This window comes from Gossypium arboreum, chromosome 11 (assembly GCF_025698485.1).
Source record: "Gossypium arboreum isolate Shixiya-1 chromosome 11, ASM2569848v2, whole genome shotgun sequence".
NCBI lineage: Eukaryota > Viridiplantae > Streptophyta > Magnoliopsida > Malvales > Malvaceae > Gossypium > Gossypium arboreum.
The window spans coordinates 14,475,822-14,495,678 of record NC_069080.1 but is presented as its reverse complement, the minus strand read 5'-3'; the positions used below and the strand labels follow the sequence as shown (position 1 = coordinate 14,495,678).

The window sequence follows — 19,857 nt, the reverse complement described above, 5'->3', positions numbered from 1 at the left end:
CCCCCCAACCATCTCCATTAGGAATTTTTTGAGTACTGATACTAATGTAGAAGCTTTCACAATTACAAGAGTGCTATGCAAAATAACAAATTTCATTTTAAAGGACAAACTTCTCTAACTGTTGAATTGACTTTGGGTTAATTGGTATAAATTGGTTTGGTGTCGTAGACATTATAAGACAATGTCAAAGATGTATTTATTAAGAGTGTCTCCAATACAATAGAAAAATAAATTGACAAAAAAGAAAAAGCTGAACGGAAAATGCAAAGTTGAAATAGCACCAAAATATATGATTGTATTCAATAAGAAATCAAGAGTGAAAGCTTGGTAGAGTTCTTATTTCTATCGATGGGCACCTTAATTTCTCACTTTTTGCTTTCCTGGTTCAACCGACTTACGTGGAATCTAATCATTAGAAATGAAAAACGACAATCAAAACGACAATACAGTAAAAAAGTGGGAACAAACATTCAGAAGAAGTTATGGGACCAATTCGCCACAATGTGTGACTGTGAAGCACACATGATCAAATCAAGCCAGTTGATTCATTTGAACCTTACCACCTTTTGATGGTGGTGGGAATTCTTCATAAATGGAATTCAGCTTAGATTCATAATTCTCCCCGTCACCCCACAGTGCATAAGCTTCCTCTCCATGGATTACGTCATCCCCGGTTTGTAATTCGTCCTCAGCTAATCTCAGTGGAATGACTAGACTGATCAACAGACATATCACGCTAGTGGTGAATATGTTGAGGAGCACTACAAATACGATTCCTAGCAATTGAATATCGAGTTGCTTGAACCCGACTGTGGTGTGACCTGTATGGAGTCCGTAGAAAAAACCAATGTAGTGTTGCCAGTTGTCTACCACGTAGAAAAGTCGGTTGAGCTTAGGCACCACAAACAGGCCAGTCAAGATGCCTCTTAGGCTACTTGCTACGGCATGCGTGTGGAATACCACCATGGTGTCATCGACTTACTTGAGGAGCCCTATCTTCTTGTGGAGGACCATCATGGTGTACCATGGGATGCTACCAGACATCATCCCCATTAATATTGCTGCCCAACCTTGCACCACTCCTAACCAAAGCAAGATGACAAAAATCTTTGGTTACTATCGATATATAAATACATTGTCATGTCATGCATCTATAGGTAATATCATGCACGTTATTACCATAGCTCATGGTCTTTTACCTGCTGTAGAGGTGATGCAAACTAAGCCAGTGATCATTCCCTGTGTGGCTCCAATCACTAATGGCTTTCCAAAGAAAATAATGTCAAGCATGAGCCATGTCAATAAACTTGTGGCAGTGCAGACGTGGGTGTTAAGGACAACTAACGATGCATCGGTCCTGACGGTATAGGGATCACCACCGTTGAAACCAGTCCATCCTATCCAAAGTAGTCCTGCCCCTGCCAGCATCAGCATGATATTGTTTGGTGGGAACCTCTCCTTGTCCTTGGTGGTTCTTGGTCCAACCTTCACCAATTTATACAACAATTGACTCAATTAAAAACCCTTTTTTTCTTATTAAAAATTGAACGCATTGATTGTGTAATATAATATTCTGGTCATTACTCAGTAAGCTGCAGTAAAACCAGCTACACCAGAAGACAAATGAATAACATATCCTCCAGAGTAATCGATAATGCTTTTCTTAGATAGCCACCCTTCAGGGCACCAAATACTGTATGCAGTTATAGTATAGGAAAATGTCAACCAAAGTGGCACAAACAACATCCATGCAAGGAAATTCATCCTTCCAAGCAATGCCCCAGCCACCAGAATCAAAGTGATAGCTGCAAACACAAACTGGAAGTAGATCATGGTTGCATTTGGTAAATATCCGAGAAAAGCCTGCTCGATGAGGTACTGAGCGTCCAAGGAAATATTAGGCATTCTTAGGAAATGAATGAACTTGTCCCCGAATGCCATCCGGTAACCCCACCCAACCCAACATACAAGAACCGCTGCAAAGGCGTAAAGTGCCATGAAGGTTGAGTTCACAGCCCATTTCTTTTTCACTATGCTACCGTATAGGATTACAAGACCCGACACACTTTGGAGACCTACCAGGGTAGCTGCAGTTAGCTGCCAAGAATTATCACCTTTGTTCAGCCAGGGCGGACTAGCCTCATCAGGGTTCAAGTTAGACGGCAGAGACATTTTGTGTTGGACCTAGTGTGTTTGTGTGTGAGGCTTAACAATTAAGATGTCGGAGTTCGGTATGTATGAAATAAATGATGTAGGCTCGGATGAAAAGAATAGAAACGAGAAGTGCTTATATATTGCCAAGTTCATTGGAAAAAAAGGTTTCTAAAATTGTTGTGACATGTCTGGATCATGTCGTCTTTGTAAATTTTTCTGTCTAAGCCGACGCAGGTATAAAAATACATCAATGACCTTGTTGTCTTTCATGTCTTTCGAGAGTGATTAAGGGAACAAGAATTATAAAAGTCAGAATAAGAAGTTAAGATCTGAGGTGTTTTTTTCTTGTTTTATCATCGTATGGCGGAGAATCCAAAAGCTGTTACTGGAACCTTTTTCCCTTTTGATATCGTCGAAGCTTTTTATTTTTTATCAAAGATATTGTCCAAGAGTTTATTATATGATAAATTAATAATTCATTTACACCTTGTTTGCCTTTAAAATATAATATAACCTGTCAATCACCCTTTTATTTTTGGTAATTACTTTCACTTTAATTACTCATTTTATATGTTTGTCATCATTTTATATAAATTCTTAAGTGATGACATAGTACAATCTTAGAATCTCACGTACAGTGATTCAATAATTGGACAAGTGGTTGAATTGATCAAACCATTGATTTCCGATTCAATCGATTCAATTACTAAACTAACAACAATTAATTAATTACTTAATTAATTAAAAATTTATAATTTTTAAAATAAAATTTTATTAAATTATTCAACTAGTGATTTTTAATTTTTATTAATTTTGAGCAATTTTCAATTCAACCAGTTCAATCATATTTTAAGAACGCTAATCACATCATTAAATTTTAACAGAATTCATGTTTAAAAGCAAAAAGAGATGTAGTTCATCCATTTTTCTTGGACTACGGATTGTTGGACTACGTCCAGGCTCAAATTAATAAACTTAATGGGAGAAGGCAATAGGCTTGAGTTTTTCCCTTCGAAGACCCAAACTCATCATTTTTCTTTTCTAATTTTTAATTAGAATTTGGGATTAATTCTACTTAGAAGTGTTCATACATGAGGTCAAGTTAAGTTCAAAAAATTTTTGTTTAAATCCGACCTTTTTTATATATGCTAAATTCGGACCTACCCTTATTACTATATATTGAATTCAATATATATATATAAAATAAATTTAAAAAATATATTATATAGCCAATCAACTTAGCAATATTTGGATGATCAACATGAACTACAATTCTGAGCTCAGATAAGAAATCGATGGTCATCTCTTCCAACGGACCATGGTTTAGCCGCTTAATCGCAACGGGGTTTCCAGTTTTCAATTTCCCTTTATAAACTTCTGCATACCTTCCTTCACCTATCCGAAAAGTGACACCACCATGTTTTTAGCAAAGATCATTGATGTTTTTCTATATCAAATAAATGAATGATTTGATTACCACAAGTTGCAGTCATGTCGGCGAAAGCGTTTCGATGTTGCCGTCTCCGTATATTGCGAAAACGAAAAGGTTCCCATCTCCTCTTTCAGAGGCTTTCTTGGTTAGTTTGATGTCAATTGGTGTTTCACCACTACAAGTGGAAAATTTTAACAAACAGATAGTGTGAACAAATTGAATGAAAAGAAATTAAAGAACAAGATGGCAAGAAACAGCAATGATTACAAATGCATCATATATATATATATATATATATATATATGAAAAGAGGCCTAGAAAGATCAAACATGAGTATAAATACATAAACCCAAAGCTACAAAACATAAACGAGGGACTCAAAGGCTAAATGTCCAAAAAGGATGCATTCAAAAGTACCATAGCGAGCAGAATCTTTGGTACCTGAGAACCCACAAAAAAGGAAGAAGAAAATCATCAAATGCTAATTATTTTATGAAAATAAACCTTAAAATTAAACTCAAAGCATCCACACAATATACATATATACACATATAACATCAAAGCATAAAAACATATGAATATTCTAAAATTCTTTGAGAACCCAATGCTGCAAAAACACAAACAAAATGAAAATGAAAAAAAGAAGCAATATGCAAGAATATACCATAAATGAACAGTAGGTTCTTGCGTACCTCCCATGTTTTTTTTTTTTTTTTTTAAACCAGGGAGACCAGAGAAGAAAAAAAGAAAAAAGAAAAATAAAGCTAAAGAAATATGGAGATACTTTAAAAACAATAGCCAAATAAATTAGAAAGGGGAATTAGGAATAGGGAGGAGTCTGGGAATAAGGTTGAAAAAATCTCGGCCGGCCCAGGGTTAAAATTTTTTTACTCATGTTTATTTTTTAAACGGCTTTGATTTTTGAGTTTATATTTTTTTCTGAATTTTTTTAAATTTTGAGTGGATCTTTAACAGTTGTACCTATGGATAGGTATATTTTATAACTATAATTATGCCCTTTTTGTCAAAATTTAGGAAATTTTTTTTTAAAGGAAATTGCTAACTGAAATATTAGACAAGAAGTTGATTTATTTATTTTTGGTACAAGAATTTGATATATTCAATTGTTATTTACATAAAATTCTTGGAAATGAATTTAAACTTAAAATGAAAAAGAAAGGAATGAAAGATTATAAAAGAGAAAATGAAATTACCATAAATCATCTCTTTCATGTATACGTCATTCTCATTTCTCATTAGAAAGGAGGAAAAGTCGTTGGAGAAATGAAACAAAAAGAAGGAAATATAAATTGGATTAGGAACATGAGGAGAGTAAAGAGTCCACGAACCACGATTGACAAATAAGCGTATTGTATAGCCAACATCAGCTGATTTACTTCTCTTACTTCACTACATTTGAACCATTAATTCCTAATCACAAACATAAGCACAATAATTGATTCAAGCTAGAATTACAAACAATTTCTAATTACAGAGAATAAATAAACAAACCTGCAGACTGAAACCGCCAGAGAGCAGAGTCCAGTCCAAAAGCTGTGGTGTCCGTTTCCTTTAAGTCTCAACCAAAGTTGCAGAAAGCCAGACGCTAAAATACTAAAACTAGCTAGCCCAAAACGGTACCCTTTTTTTGCTCCAATCTCGTTTACCCTTAAGGTGTTTATCTTGGTAATTGATATTTTGCTCAAATCTTTCAACAAGTAAAGATTGCAGCTTTTCAAATCGTGGGTTTTTTTTTTTTTTTTGCTTGCTTAATCCATGGCTTCTTCCATGCTCAATGGAGCAGAAAACTTCACTCTCATTAGGGGGGTAACCCCAAATAGGATTGATTTTTTAGGGTCAGGTTTTCATGGGAAACACTTATCCAATTTGGGTTTAGCCTCTAGTGCGAGGATCTCCAGGCCAGGAACAACAATGGCTCCAAAGTGCGGCTTATCAGCATCAAGGCCAGCTTCACAACCAAGATTCATACAACACAAAAAGGAGGCTTTTTGGTTCTACAGGTTCCTCTCAATTATATATGACCATGTGATAAACCCTGGTCACTGGACTGAAGACATGAGGGATGATGCACTTGAGCCAGCCGATCTTAACAACAGGAACATGATTGTTGTAGATGTTGGTGGTGGAACTGGTTTCACTACTTTGGGTATCGTTAAGCATGTGGATGCTAAGAACGTTACAATTCTCGACCAATCTCCGCACCAGCTTGCCAAGGCTAAGCAAAAGGAGTCTCTGAAGGAGTGCAGGATAATTGAAGGTGATGCAGAAGATCTCCCCTTCCGTACTGATTATGCCGACAGATATGTGTCTGCTGGCAGGTACATTTTTCCAACTCTTTTGGTGTTACTCGAATTTGTTTGCTTGAAATGCACTGACTATATGTTTTCACAATAAGATGCAAAATTTTGGGGGTTTGTGGTTGGATGGTGCTCTTTGTAATTGTTATGCACGATGGCTTAATTGGCCTTGTCATTATAGATTGGTTTTATTGTTCTTGTCTCTACGATATGATTTTGTAGAAGATACTGTCAATTGGGGCATCTCGGAGTACATAATCTATAATCACAAAATATGGTAATTTGCTAGCTGGTTTGCATGGATGATTTATTTTGAATTTAAGGGAGGGGAGATGGTAACTTGATGAAGTTTTATTGGGATCATGCTGTTATGTTTTTCAGCATAGAGTACTGGCCAGACCCACAACGGGGCATCAAGGAAGCATACAGGGTGTTGAAACTAGGAGGAAAAGCTTGTCTGATTGGTCCTGTGTACCCTACATTCTGGTTGTCACGCTTCTTTGCGGATGTTTGGATGCTTTTCCCTAAGGAGGAAGAGTACATTGAGTGGTTTGAAAAGGCTGGATTTAAGGATGTCCAACTCAAAAGGATTGGCCCTAAGTGGTATCGTGGAGTTCGCAGACATGGTTTGATCATGGGGTGCTCTGTAACTGGTGTCAAACCTGCATCTGGGGACTCTCCTTTGCAGGTAATCACTTTTTGATGTGGGAAATGGCTCGCTGCATCATTTTGTTGAACTTTTTCTCTATTGTTGACCATGCATGTATTGTATATCTTGAACATCCCGTATTATGAGCAAAGGATTTGATATCTGAGGTAAGGGTATCGTACATAGTTCCCCTATGTTAGCCTCCAGTTTAAGGACTCATAATCATAAGCTTATATTACTCTGTTGGAACTGCCTCAATCTCCTTGTCTTCAATATTGTTGAAATTCTGGTTCTGCTTTTGCTGTTTGCTCAGCATTAACTCTCAATCACCAGTTTATAAATATTAAATTTTCTTCCCCTCGGTAACTATTAACTAAACATAAGTCACTCCCCTTCCCTCCTCCTTTCATAATATGAAGTCATTGTATCAAGTACATTCTACATGGGTACTTTGTGTGTGTGGTGCAAAACAATATCCTTCGATAATGCAGGTTACTTAATCCTTTTTTCTATGAGGCCTCCGCTTGTTGGTTAAGGCGGAAGTCTTGGGTCTTTGAATATCTAAGTTCGAGTTCACCATATGCAATTGCGATATGTGGGTTTCCAGTCCTACCATGTGTGAATTTTGTCCGGTTTGGTCTGAATATTTCGTACTAGTTTGATTCTACATTGTAATTGGGTGGACTTTTGTTTGTACTTGTATTGTATTTGTAATAGTGAAACTTTCAGAAAATAGCATTTCATGTAGACGTGAGGCCATTTCGTGTTATTACTAAACTCTCTTGCTTCTCATTTATCTTTCCTTTTCAGCTTGGCCCGAAGGCAGAGGATGTATCGAAACCGATAAACCCATTAACATTCCTGTTGCGCTTTATACTGGGTACCATGGCAGCTACGTATTATGTATTGGTACCTATCTATATGTGGTTGAAGGATCAAATTGTGCCGGAAGGTCAACCAATCTAAACAGCGGCCATACCTGCTGCTGCCCTTCCAAGTTGCCTATATTTCTTTAGTCATAGCGTATGTAATGCAAGACATCTTCTAGCTATGTGTTTTATCATCTAATATTATCCTGTTTGTGATTCATATCTTCAAGCCTGTTTTCATGTAACATATTAGCTTTCTGTTTTCTTTGTTCAGAGCTGAATTATCATAGATAAACAAGAGATTAGAAAATAAAAAAAGTCCAGAGATCACCCTGGGGATCAATTCAGCAGATCAGCCTCTATGAACAAGTTTACCATATCAGCTTTCTGAAACATACTAGAGGCAGAGGGGGTAATTGGCAAATGTTTGTGATAGCATTTTCATTACCCGTTTCGTTTCTTACTTATAAGTGAAGCTTGTTGCCCTTGTTTAATTTGCATCTCCCAAAGCTGTCTGGTTTTTTACTACATGATCTCGTTTGCCTTCTGGCAGCGAAATATGAGCCTCTGATACGCAGCCAGTACATCCGTTAAATTTGTCAATAAAAAAATGTGGTAATCAGTTTTCATAAAATTAAAAAAAAAAAAATCATAAATACAAATAAATAATAACAACTAGTTCAAACAATTCTGTAATGGATCTTTTACCCTGTCTAGTCAGTCTTGTTTACTAGTTCAACAATTTTTTTCTTTCTTGGTTTGAAATATTTTCGGTTTTATGGTTAAATCGATTGGACATTTAATTTTTGGTTCAATCGGTTGGTCCAATTTGAATATGATAATCATAATTAATATGGATACAGAAATTGTAAAGTAAGAAATTATTGTTGTTGATATAAAACTAAACAAAATCCTTTTCTATTATTATTAAATAATGAATAATTTTTGTTTTTAGTTTCATGATTGTCTCTATCAACGCAATGTATTTATAGCAACACTCTAATAAATAGTTTTGATTTTGTCCATCATTTAAAATTCGTTTAATTTTTCTATATCTACAAAATAGAAGCAAATAGTCTTAAATGAAATTCCCTAAAGTTATAAAGCCAAAATTATAGGTTTTCTTCTTTGAAACGCGTAAGAAGTTCAGAACCCAAAAAAAAAAAAGAAAAAAGACGCGTAAGAAGTAAACTAATCTAATATACATATGAGAGAGAGGGGGAAAAGAAGAAAAGTGATTAAATGAATGTTTGCTCCAATTACCATTATTTTTTGTGAAGGAAAGAAATTGCATCGGTGTGAAACCTAAATCGTATGCTAGAAAAATCTTCATATTACAATAACCACTCTGACCAGAATTAGTTGAATGTCGCATTTTTTATTCCTTCCTTTTTAAAATATATTTTAGAAAAAATTTAAAAAAGGAGGAGAAGGAGAGTCAAAATTTATATGATTATATAATTTTTAAACACGATTATGATTATGATATGAGAAGACATAGAGAGATATAAGATCTACTTTATCAAAGATTATGATGTGAACCAAAAAAAGAAAAAAAAAATGGTAGTAATTAAAGATAAAAAGTCATGGTGTAGCTGAATTTAGGATGGAATGCCAAGTCCAAGACACAGAATTTGATGGAAATTCTAAACCTTTTTCCTGGGAGTTGATTCAAGGCTTCAATAATTTTCTGAAAAATTTAATGCTTTGAATGGAATTCAAACTCAAGCGTGTTTGAATATTTCCAATTCCTTTTGGCTGAAGTATACCAACTCCCCTATTTATATTCTTCCATACAAGGAGGCAACTAACTTATTCCTCTACCTTTCATTTCTTTCCTATTTCATCGCTAAAACCAGAATGGCAGATACATTGACAGAAGATCAAATTTCTGAGTTTCGTGAAGCCTTTTGCTTGATCGATAAAGATTCAGATGGTACGCACATACTGTCGTACGTTTTCTATCTTAATCAGTATTAGTGAAGATTAAGTTTACCCTTCACACCTATATGTTGAACATTAATGCAGGGTTCATTACCATGGGAGAGTTGGCAGCAGTGATCCAAACATTAGATGTAAACCCTACAAAAGAAGTTCAAGGCATGTTCAGTGAGGCTAATGTTGAAGGAAATGGGACGACCATCGATTTCAAAGATTTCTTAAATATTATGGCAAGTAAAATGAAGGTAAATTTTAAACAATTTTTATTTGCAAGTGATGCTCTTTTTTTCTTTTTAAGCTTAACAAAGTGGACTAGTGGAGAATGAAGCATGTACATAAATGTGACAGGAAAACTTGATGGATGAACTACAAGAAGCTTTCAAAGTATTTGACAGAGATGAAGATGGATTCATATCAGCAAACGAGGTAAAAACATTGCTTACCCATTACTTATCTAATTTGACAAGTGGAGGGAATTCATATTGAATTAAATGCCATGCAGTTGAGACAAGTGATGATGAATCTGGGAGAAAGATTAACAATGGAAGAAGCAGAGCAGATGATAAGAGAAGCCGACGTGGATGGAGATGGAGTAGTCAGCTATGAGGAGTTTGCAAGGATGATGATGATGGCCTTCTAAATACCTCTAACTCATTTTCCAGTTATTCTTTTAACTTTTTTTTTTTTTTTGGTTGGAGAATGGAATTATTTCTCCTATATCCTCAGCTTGTACCATACTGCAAATAACTATCCTTTTTTTTATCTTTCGATATTCCATGGTCTCATTGTATCTGATTAAATTTAAATTTACGTTAAATTAAACCTTTAAATGAAGTCAAGTTTTTTTAATTTTCTTTTCTTTGTTCACATTAGTCAAATTCTAAAATTACTTACAATTCTTTACCCATTTCCCAATTTTATAGAGGTTGAAATTTATAAATAATTTATGAATGAAAATTTGAGTAAATTAATAAAAATTTAAAATATACACCTCAAAAATGATAAATTTATTATTTAATATTTTCAAATTATAAAAATTAAATTTATTTTAACTCCCAAAATTTTATAATGTAAATTTGAAAAAAAATTAGCTTCCTCTCGATTGGCACTCGAAACCATGTTTTACGTATTTTGCAATTTTCCCAATGACGCGAAGTCCAGTTGTGGTTGTGACATCAGCAGTGACAAAATGGAATGAATGGAAAAAATTAAAATGTTTACACGGTGATTTTCTTTTTTCCTTTCCTTTTACAACATGATTGGGTGGGGAAAGGAATAGCACTCCCAGGGTAATTTTTTTTTTCTTATTTGGTTGAATGTAATACTTTTTTAATAGAATATTATTATTTCTCCGTTTCTTGTCTTATCAAAATAATAATTCTTTAGTATCATTAAAGAATGGTTATTTCATGTAATATTAAATAACAAAATAAAATTATGATCGCGGCTTTTGGAAAGTCATCATTCGAATAGATAACCTTGAAGCTGTCAATCTCATTCATGATGGAGTTCGCGATGGTTCTAATTCTGCTTTAGTTACGAGAATTATTTTGCTTTTGAAGGTTCTGAGTAAATGGAACCTTCAACATATTCCCAGAGAAGAGAATAGTATTGCTGACGGGATAGTTAGAAGAGACAAATAAATAGGGTTGCGGTTGATTGATAAAAACTACGAGATGAGTTTTTTTAGTGGTTGATAATTAAGTTATAATTTCCTTTTTACCAAAAAAGAAAAATAACAAAAATAAAATTAATTTTCACGTTAATCCTTTAAAACTTAGACTCAAAAAATATAAAAAATAAAATATCTGAAATACTTTAATATAATTTAATATAAAAATAATTAATTAAGAATGCTGTTAAATTATATATATTTATTTTTATTAAATTATATTTAATAATAATCCTATAAAAATTTAACAATAATAACAATAATTATTTACCTACAAAAATTCTGCTAAAGGTACTGTAACGGCCTAATTTTTAGTGGTGTCGGAAATAGTGATTTGAGATCACTAAATTCGACAAATAAGATTGAACAAGATAGTAATTTAATATTTATGAGTCAAGTAAGAATTTAGAAGAATTTGTGAAATGATGAAATTAGTGAATTAAAAGAATTTATTAGGTCAAACGGGTCAAAAATGAGGTATCGAGACCTCAAAGTTGAAAATCGAGCTATAAATATTTTTATAAATATTTATGGAGTGTCATTGAGTTAGTATTAAAGTTTCGTTAGAAAATTTTAACGTTTGGATGGCTAATTAATTAAAAAGGACTAAATTGAAAATAGCGCAAAATTTGTTAAATTGTGAGTAAATAGCTTAAGTATTTAAAAAGATGGATTTAAAGAGCAATTAGACCCAAAGGTTAATGGCTGGACGGTTTGGGTATGAAATAAGCAAGAAAACAATGTGAACAAGGGGCAAAATTGGAAATAGCATAAAAGTTAATAGTTAAATAATGATGTAATTGAAAATCTAGACATTTCTTCATATTTTCTCAGCTAAAACGCCATAGAAGGTCTGGAGAAAGCTGGTTTTTCATATTTTACATCATGTGAGTTTAATTCTTACTTTTCTTGATAATTTTTATGTTTTTATGACTTTTACAATTAGGTCCACTTGTAGAATTCATTAGTTTTTGATTTTATGGGTGAAATTGGAAGTTACCCTGGATGGATAATGGAATTTTATGATGAATTATTATGAAATTTAAGTTCTAATTTTATATTAAGGTGGTTTTATTAAGTGATTTTGATAGGAAATGATATTTAGGACCTAATTGTGAAAAAGTTGTGAATTGAAGGTTTCTGTTGAAATTAAGAATATAAAAGGCTTTGAAATAGTTTATAATGATAAAATAAAGTGTTAATTGAGAAAAATTAGTTCAATTGATGGGTGAATTGAGAAGGGACTAGATTGTCAAAATTGTAAATTTTGGGGTAAAAGTGCAATTTCGAAATTTGAACAGCATAAATTGTGAACTGAAATAGAATTGAAATGGATGCTAATGAAGGAATGATTTTATAATTATAGATCAAGAAAACGAACTGAATCGTGGAAAGGAGAAAATTCAAGAATAGTCCCTGAATTTCTACGACTTTTACAAATTAGTCCAGGTAAGTTCATATGGCAAATTTCAATGTTTTGATATGAAAATATTATGATTGTTAAAGTATTTTATTGTTGATGAATACTATCAATTTGCATTAACTAATGAATAATGTGTAACTAAAAGTACAAATTAGTAGGAACAATGGATTTGAGTGCTTCTATTCTGTGACCCTGATGAGTTGACGAAACATATGTGACAAGTGTGCCCGTTTAAGACCATAGCTGGGCTATGGCATCGGTGCAATGTGATAATGTGACTCCGTATAAGACCATAGCTAGGCTATGGCATCGGTATAATGTGATAATGTGATTCCGTATAAGACCATGTCTGGGATATGGCTTCGGTATGATATGTGAACCGTGTAAGACCATGGCAAGGCTATGGCTTCGGTGTGTGATGCGTATCAATGTGAAAGTCCATGGTTTACTATGGCAATGTGATAATGAAGCACTCAATTCCCTTATTGTTCCCTAATTTGACAATGAAGTAAATGAGAAATGGGCCTAAAGGAGTTAAATTGTGAGTTGCCATATGGAAATTATTCCAATGAGTTATTAATGAAATTGTGATTTGGAGGATGAAATAGTTAAACTAATAGATATATGATTGTGTACGATATTTGATATGATTTGTGTTTATATGCCTATGAGCTTACTAAGCTTCAATAAGCTTACTTGTGTGTGTTTAATATTTTTATGTAGATTGACTTGAAGTGAAGTGGGTAGATTGGATCAACACAACAGGGCACACTATTCAGATCAATTCCGGTAGTTTTTGTTTTATGTTTAAAGATTTATATGGCATGTATAGAGTTTGAATGAATTGAAGTAAAGATGTTATAAACTAGTTAACAATATTTGTACTAAAACAGTTTTCGTAAGTAGCAGTAGTTTGACTTTGAAAAATCACTAAAAATAGTAGAAATAGAATTAAATAATGAATAAATTATGGAATCTAATCTTGATGAGTCTATTTTCATATGGAAGAAGCAAAACAGGTATATGAGCTATATTTTATGAGATGTTTAAATTTTTGTGAAACAGGGCCAGAGCGATTTTGGATCCCCTGTTCTGACTTTGGAAATTCACCATAAATTTTACAAAGATAATTAGAAGTCATACTTTATATGTACAGATTCCTTATTGAGTCTAGTTTTATTAGAGACAAACGGCATAGTCATTGAAGCTCTGTACAGAGAGATATCTGATTCGTAATACACAAAGGTCAGAGTAGTCAAACCCTAAAACAGGGGAGATTTTAAATAATAAACTGTACTAATTGGCTTGACCAAAAATTCTAGAAAAAAATTGGTAAGTAGATATATGAGTATAAATTCAGAGAAAATTTACGGATTTGGATTTCGATTTTTATAACTCGCGATATGAATTATTTAGCAACTATGACACAGTTGGACAGCTTGTCTGAAAAGTATTATATAAATTATCTAAATTTGGTTAAGTGCTCAAATAAGTTTAGTAGTGCCTTGTGCTCGACTCCGGCAACGGTCTCGGGTAAGGGGCGTTACAGGTACTCTTACCATTTCATCTTTTTTCTTTATATTATTACAACATCTATTCATTCAATTAAACACAAGAATACTATTACAGTTCTATTCTATTCTATTCAACCAAACAATTGAATTTTTAATTATAACTCTATTCCATTACAGTGCTATCTATTCTACTGAACCAAACATGTCGTTAATGTTTAAACATTGGAGTTACTATTTTTTTGGCAAAAAAAAAAGGTTAACGGTGTAAAAAACCCTCAAACTTTTTCAAAAAAAAATTAAGTCTCCCTTTTTTTTGCACTTAATTGGTTACTTGAATTTTTAAAATGTATCAAAAAGACCTTTAAACTTTTTCAAAAAGAGTAATTAAGCCCCTAATTTTTCTTTTTGCACTCAATTGAGTACTTGAACTGTCAAATGCATTAAAAAGGCTATTTGACCATTAACTTTGACAGTTAATTATTAAAGTTAACTACCCTTAATTTTTTCAAATAAAGCGACTTGTGTCACAACTACGGAGTGACATGCAGTAAAAATTATAAAAATAAAAATAAATAAAAGTTATAAAATTATTAAATTTTAAATAAAAATATAAAATTTTATAAAATCATAAATAATTATAAAAGACATCAAAAAGACCTTTTAACCATTAATTTTAACCGTTGATCGTTAAACTAACGACCTCAAATTTTTTTCAGTTAAAGCCATCATGTGCCGCAACACAGCGTGACATATGATGAAAAATGATAAAAAATAAAAATCAATAAAAGTTATAGAAAGATTATAAAATACTTTTTTAGTACGATAATTTTTATAATTTTTTACTAATTTTATATTTCTTTACATTTTTATAATTTTCTTACAACTTTATAAAATTTTATAACTTTTTCTATATTTGTATATATTTTATAATTTTTACAATTTTAATAAATTTTATATTTTTAAAATTTAATTATTTTTATAATTTTTAATTATTTTAATTTTTATTATTTTTTCCCACATGTCACATCGTGATTGTGGCACAAATAACTTTAACTAAAAAAGTTAAAGCGCAATCCAAACTCAATTGAATGCAAAAAAGTAGGGATTTAATTACTTTTTTGAAACAAATTTAGAGTATTTTATTACATTGTGAAAATTTAAGTATCCAATTAAGTGTAAAAAAAAATAGGATTTAATTATTATTATTTTAATTTGAGAGCTTTTAGTAAGCCAAAAAATATTGAAGTTAATAGAAGTAGTGATATAATAACTATTTCGTTACAATTTAAAAAAAAAAAATGTATAACATGTATAAAAATAATATGTAACACGACAAATAAATTGTTTTATAAAGTTTAAGGAATAAAACTCACAATATTTAAAAACTCCGAATATTAAATTTCATTTTTGGCCAGAGGAATATTAATTACTTACTAAAAGAAATTAATTAAAATATAAGTATATAGATTTATATCCGTGTAAGACCTACTTGATTAAAGTTTTTTTATTTTTTTAATTTAAAATGATGTTTTCTTTTAAATGTACAATCTGTCGTACTACTACATCTAATACTTATTAATTAAGTATTATTTTGTTCTTAAATCTAGAATAAATTACAAATTCAATTATTTATAAATAATTTAAATTACACTTTGATTATCAAATTTTAAAACTAATGTTATCTACATATTTTGTTATAGTCACTGAATTGTTACCGAATATTAAGGGTATGGCCATAAAATCAACATTTGAATTCCACAATTTTTCATATAGGTTATTTAATTTAATTAAAATAATCTTCTCTATTCAACTATTTAACATTTTTTAACCACTTAAATTTCTTTTAACACTTAAAAACCTATTTTGTTGAGGGAATCTAGTTTTTCATTAATTAAACATATTTACCATAATTACTCTACTACATTGAAATTTAAATCAGTCATTAATCAAACCGTCCTCCTTCGAGTTTCAATCCACCTTCCTCCTTGAAACTCCAACTTCAACTTACCTTCCTTCTCTCTCTCAATTAAACCCCCAAAGCCCAAGATCAAGACCCCCAAATTTACACCTTTAGCTTCCATTTCTCCTTCCATATAACTTCTTCGTCTAATTTGTCAATTCCTTATAATTTTTGTAACATAAAAGATCATGCATATTCTTTAAGTAGAGAATTATTGCAGTGTTATGTGACGGCTTTTTACCACAACAATCATGATGCGATTCCTCCATCACGTTGTGCCAATATTGTGGTACGATAGCTTTCAAAACCGTTACAATACGGACATTACTCTAGGTTGCGGCCATAACTGAATACTATTCCAGAAGTTTAAACCATAAGATTAACATGCAGTCCATGATTCGTCGAGCTAGCATGCGAGCTTGGGCGCCATTGTGCATGACTTGAATGAACTCATGAGGGTCCGCATTGTGCAGCCGATGGCCGGATTGCATAGCGCCACATGGGCGAAGACCTAAGCCTTGCTAATGGGACTAAAGTTTGCACATGAGGAGAGCTCTGCAACATAGAGATCGAGAGTGACTCTTATGCAGTAGTTCTGAAACTCAATTATTTTTGTAATGATTTGATCTGTTGAGCTATTTGTTAAATGAGGTCTGAACTTAAGGGTTTTTTTTGTGTTATCTTTAAATATGTAGTCTGAATGGGTAATAAGCTAAAAGAATCTTTGAGCCACATGGGCTTAAGTGGGTTAGAGGACTTAAGGTGGCTTAAAGATTAATGAATTACCCAATGAACCTTTTATTTAAAAAAAAAACTACTACCAAGTTTCATAATATTATATTATGTTTCATTCTCTCCTCTCTCTCTCTTTCGGTAGTATTATGGTAAAGCAGCCAATGAACATTGTGAGAAAAAAAAAAAAAGCCCCAGACAAGGGAAATGTAGAAGCTATCCATGCTTGGGGGGATAAAGATGGGATCTCAAAAGTACCTACCAAGTAACCTTTTAGAGTTGGGAGAAACTCTGCCACTGAAAACCCTAAACATTAACTTCTTTGGGGCTTTTAAGATTCCCTCCAACACCAACCACACATCCCCAAACAACCAAAAGGAGAAGTGATGAATGGGGGAATATGCTGTACCACGTACTTGGTCCTGTTGCATGGCTCAACCTTCTATGACCCTTTTTCTTTTTCTTTTTTTATCCATTAGTCACCGGGACAAATGATTTAGATTGCTTAAGTTTTTGTTTATATTAGATCACGGATTCAAACATACCCTAATAAAAAAAATGCTTTGATCTTTGTGTTTTTCTGCTTAATGTGAAAAGTAATTCAATCCCTCTAGAAGATGTGGACTAAAACCTGCAACCGGCTGCTGCGGTTGCACCCAATTGACACATAATATGAAAGCAGAAAAAAGGACAGTCAAACTCAAACCCAAGCCTTGAAAAAGTTACCCAAAAATAAAAAATTAAAAAAAGGCAAGAAAAGCAAGAGTTAAAATAGAAAGAGAGAAATGAAAATGCATATATGGGGCAGCCTGCAATAGAAGATGATCTAATGACGTCCTTTCTTCAGTGATGATGGAGAAAACTGGAAATGATGATGTAGTGGTGAATATCTATCAAGCTCGTGATCCCAACAACAGGTGAAGCTACCACATGATCCCATCTATCCCTCAACAGAGAAGGAAGTTTAGATCATGCTGGCAGCTTCAACTGCTTGTAGGTTCACGCCACCCTCGTAATCTAATCATCCACCTCTTCAACCCAAACAAACACATTTATCTAATCTACTCATCTCAATAATTATCAAACAGATTAATATGAGAGAAATAAGGGCATATATATAGAGACAGAGAGAGAGAGGGGGGGGGATTTGAGTGATTTTGATGATTTGTTTGTTGATTATTTATAAGCAAGAGTAGTTAAGTTATGATGAAAAAGCTTAGGAAATAAAGTATAGTTTATAATATTTAAAAAAAAAAAAAAGAGCAAATGATAACAGAGGGCAGTGGGCAGTGGTCCAAAGTGAGACAAAATGAATATTATGATGGCCACGCCAATGCCATGCACACAGACAAAGGGCAGTGTGAAAGTTCTGAACTTTTTCACACAGTCTTCCTTCTTTATCTACATGTCTAGCTACTTCATCTTTTCATTTTCTTAAAATAATATCTGCTATCCCAAAATACCAATTGTTGACAATTGACTTATTAGTAGTAAACATGCTGTGCCAATTTTTAATCAGTTCTTTTAATAAATTCTTGGGCAAAAAAAAAATGGTTATAAGAAATTGTAATTGATGATCTGTTTTTAAAGGTGATGTAAATTTAAGCCTTGCTTCTGTTTGCATCTAAGCAAAAGAAAAAAAGAGACATAATCTTTGATCAAGCACTTAAGAGTCTAATCAATAAAAAGTGAGAAAACAGGTTGATAAAAAGATTGTAAAGTTGTAATGTACTGATTTTCACAATCTTTTATTATTTGCTTTTGGAAAACCTAACATTTACTATGATATAATTTGTAATAAATACCTATTAACATCAAATAAGTAAAACTATTTGTTTTAAGCGTTTGATGGTAGGGTTAGGCACAACTATAGCTGCTGATGTATGTGAAACCCGCCCTGGTTCAATGATTTGTTTAAATGAAAAAGGTTTAGATAAATACATGAAGCTTAAAAAATGAGTTTGGACAAAATTTAACACTCGTTTTTTTATATGGGCCTAGCATTGGGTCAGATTTTTTTTTTATTAGAGCTTGAGCCCAAACCCAGTTTGAATATATTATGTTAAAAATATATATTAATTATACATGTTAAATAATAATTATATATATTTATATTAAATCACTAACTCAATAACAATTAAATCTATTACCTAAAACCTAAAAAAGACCTTACCCAACTAAATAATCCAACCAAAAATATAAAATTTTAAAAATTATATTTAATATAATAAAGCATTATAATATTTATTTTTGTTTTTAATATAATAAAATATTTATTATATGTATGGTAGTGCTTATCATATAAATACTTTTTAATATATTAGAAACTTTTATTTTAGCCTTTTTTTAGTGCATTTAGTATTATATTTTTTAAAAAATTTAAATAAAATTTAATTAAAAAATTAAACATGGGTGAATCAAACCGAGCTCAAGTTTACTAATTTAAAATTAGATCATACTTGGATAAAAAAATAAACTCATTTTCGGACTGAGCCTAAACTTAAAAAAATAATTTAAATACTTTACATAAATCCGACTCGACTCAACTCATTAGTACCTCTAGACAAAAGAAACCAAATAGAGGCATGCCATTGCAAAGTCAACATCATAAAGGTATCCAAAATCTAGAGTTGATTTATCATTACTTTTAAATAGATAAGAAAAAAAATTGTTGCTTAGAATTTGGCTCAAATGGGGGTGCCAACAATGACTTAAAAATTTTCATTTGTAAATGTAAAGAGAAAAGTAAGAGGAATGCATATAGATTTCCACTTCCCATTATTCAGTCTTATAGAACATCTCCTTGCTCCAGAATTTCGTTTTTGATTCAGCCGAGAAATTTACTTTGGCTAATGGAAAATCATTTTTTCGTAATTGAATTTCAGTAACCAAATTGGTCTCCTTCAACTATGGCCTTTCCAGTTAATTATATCGTTCTTCGATTGGTTGTTTTATGTGGGATTAAGGTATAAGATTACCCAAGATTGGTAAGAACAAAAAAAAAAAAAAAAAAACACAGAGTGGCATATTACCAGTTCAATAACATCATTTGACTAGATATAGGATTGAAAAAACCAGAAGGGGAGCTATTAAGGCAGTTGATGTACGGCATACGAGGTTAATAGTTCACAGACGCACGCACGGTGCTGCAAATAATTTATATCCCATTCAAATGTAAAGAACAGCTTCACCT

The 19,857-nt window shown here is 32.2% G+C and overlaps 2 protein-coding genes, 2 long non-coding RNA genes and 1 pseudogene across 5 annotated transcripts; 3 read left to right on the top strand and 2 right to left on the bottom strand.

Annotated features, from left to right (window-relative positions):
- Positions 1 to 531: 531 nt before the first annotated feature.
- On the bottom strand, positions 532 to 2,178 carry LOC108471472 (ammonium transporter 2 member 5-like; annotated as a pseudogene).
- A 1,171-nt stretch (positions 2,179 to 3,349) lies between these two features.
- LOC128284365 (uncharacterized) lies at positions 3,350 to 4,477 on the bottom strand. 2 transcript variants are annotated; one of them, XR_008274795.1, is made up of 4 exons: positions 4,279 to 4,477; positions 4,004 to 4,027; positions 3,632 to 3,761; positions 3,350 to 3,549 (listed from the first exon to the last, which is right to left on the bottom strand). It is a non-coding gene; the product is annotated as an uncharacterized LOC128284365 (long non-coding RNA). The 2 variants fall into 2 exon arrangements; XR_008274794.1 differs by having other exon boundaries at positions 4,251 to 4,476.
- A 405-nt stretch (positions 4,478 to 4,882) lies between these two features.
- On the top strand, positions 4,883 to 7,651 carry LOC108474174 (2-methyl-6-phytyl-1,4-hydroquinone methyltransferase, chloroplastic-like). The gene is made up of 3 exons (XM_017776097.2): positions 4,883 to 5,925; positions 6,286 to 6,592; positions 7,364 to 7,651. Exons 1-3 carry the CDS (start codon positions 5,363 to 5,365, stop codon positions 7,517 to 7,519), a joined length of 1,026 nt encoding a protein of 341 aa, XP_017631586.1. The 5' UTR covers positions 4,883 to 5,362; the 3' UTR covers positions 7,520 to 7,651.
- A 982-nt stretch (positions 7,652 to 8,633) lies between these two features.
- On the top strand, positions 8,634 to 10,212 carry LOC108472953 (calmodulin-like). The gene is made up of 4 exons (XM_017774518.2): positions 8,634 to 9,358; positions 9,451 to 9,608; positions 9,712 to 9,789; positions 9,866 to 10,212. The coding sequence occupies exons 1-4, from the start codon at positions 9,283 to 9,285 to the stop codon at positions 10,001 to 10,003; spliced, it is 450 nt and encodes a 149-aa protein (XP_017630007.1). The 5' UTR covers positions 8,634 to 9,282; the 3' UTR covers positions 10,004 to 10,212.
- Positions 10,213 to 11,843: 1,631 nt separating this feature from the next.
- Positions 11,844 to 13,348, top strand: LOC128283428 (uncharacterized). Its single transcript, XR_008273773.1, has 3 exons — positions 11,844 to 11,922; positions 12,402 to 12,484; positions 13,182 to 13,348. It is a non-coding gene; the product is annotated as an uncharacterized LOC128283428 (long non-coding RNA).
- Positions 13,349 to 19,857: the final 6,509 nt, after the last annotated feature.

Coding starts and splice junctions, on each gene's coding strand:
- LOC108474174 (XM_017776097.2), top strand. CDS start 5,363: ATGGCTTCTTCCATGCTCAATGGAGCAGAAAACTTCACTCTCATTAGG. Junction 5,926..6,285: donor AGATATGTGTCTGCTGGCAG/GTACATTTTTCC, acceptor TATGTTTTTCAG/CATAGAGTACTGGCCAGACC. Junction 6,593..7,363: donor CTGGGGACTCTCCTTTGCAG/GTAATCACTTTT, acceptor TTTCCTTTTCAG/CTTGGCCCGAAGGCAGAGGA.
- LOC108472953 (XM_017774518.2), top strand. CDS start 9,283: ATGGCAGATACATTGACAGAAGATCAAATTTCTGAGTTTCGTGAAGCC. Junction 9,359..9,450: donor GATCGATAAAGATTCAGATG/GTACGCACATAC, acceptor ACATTAATGCAG/GGTTCATTACCATGGGAGAG. Junction 9,609..9,711: donor TTATGGCAAGTAAAATGAAG/GTAAATTTTAAA, acceptor TAAATGTGACAG/GAAAACTTGATGGATGAACT.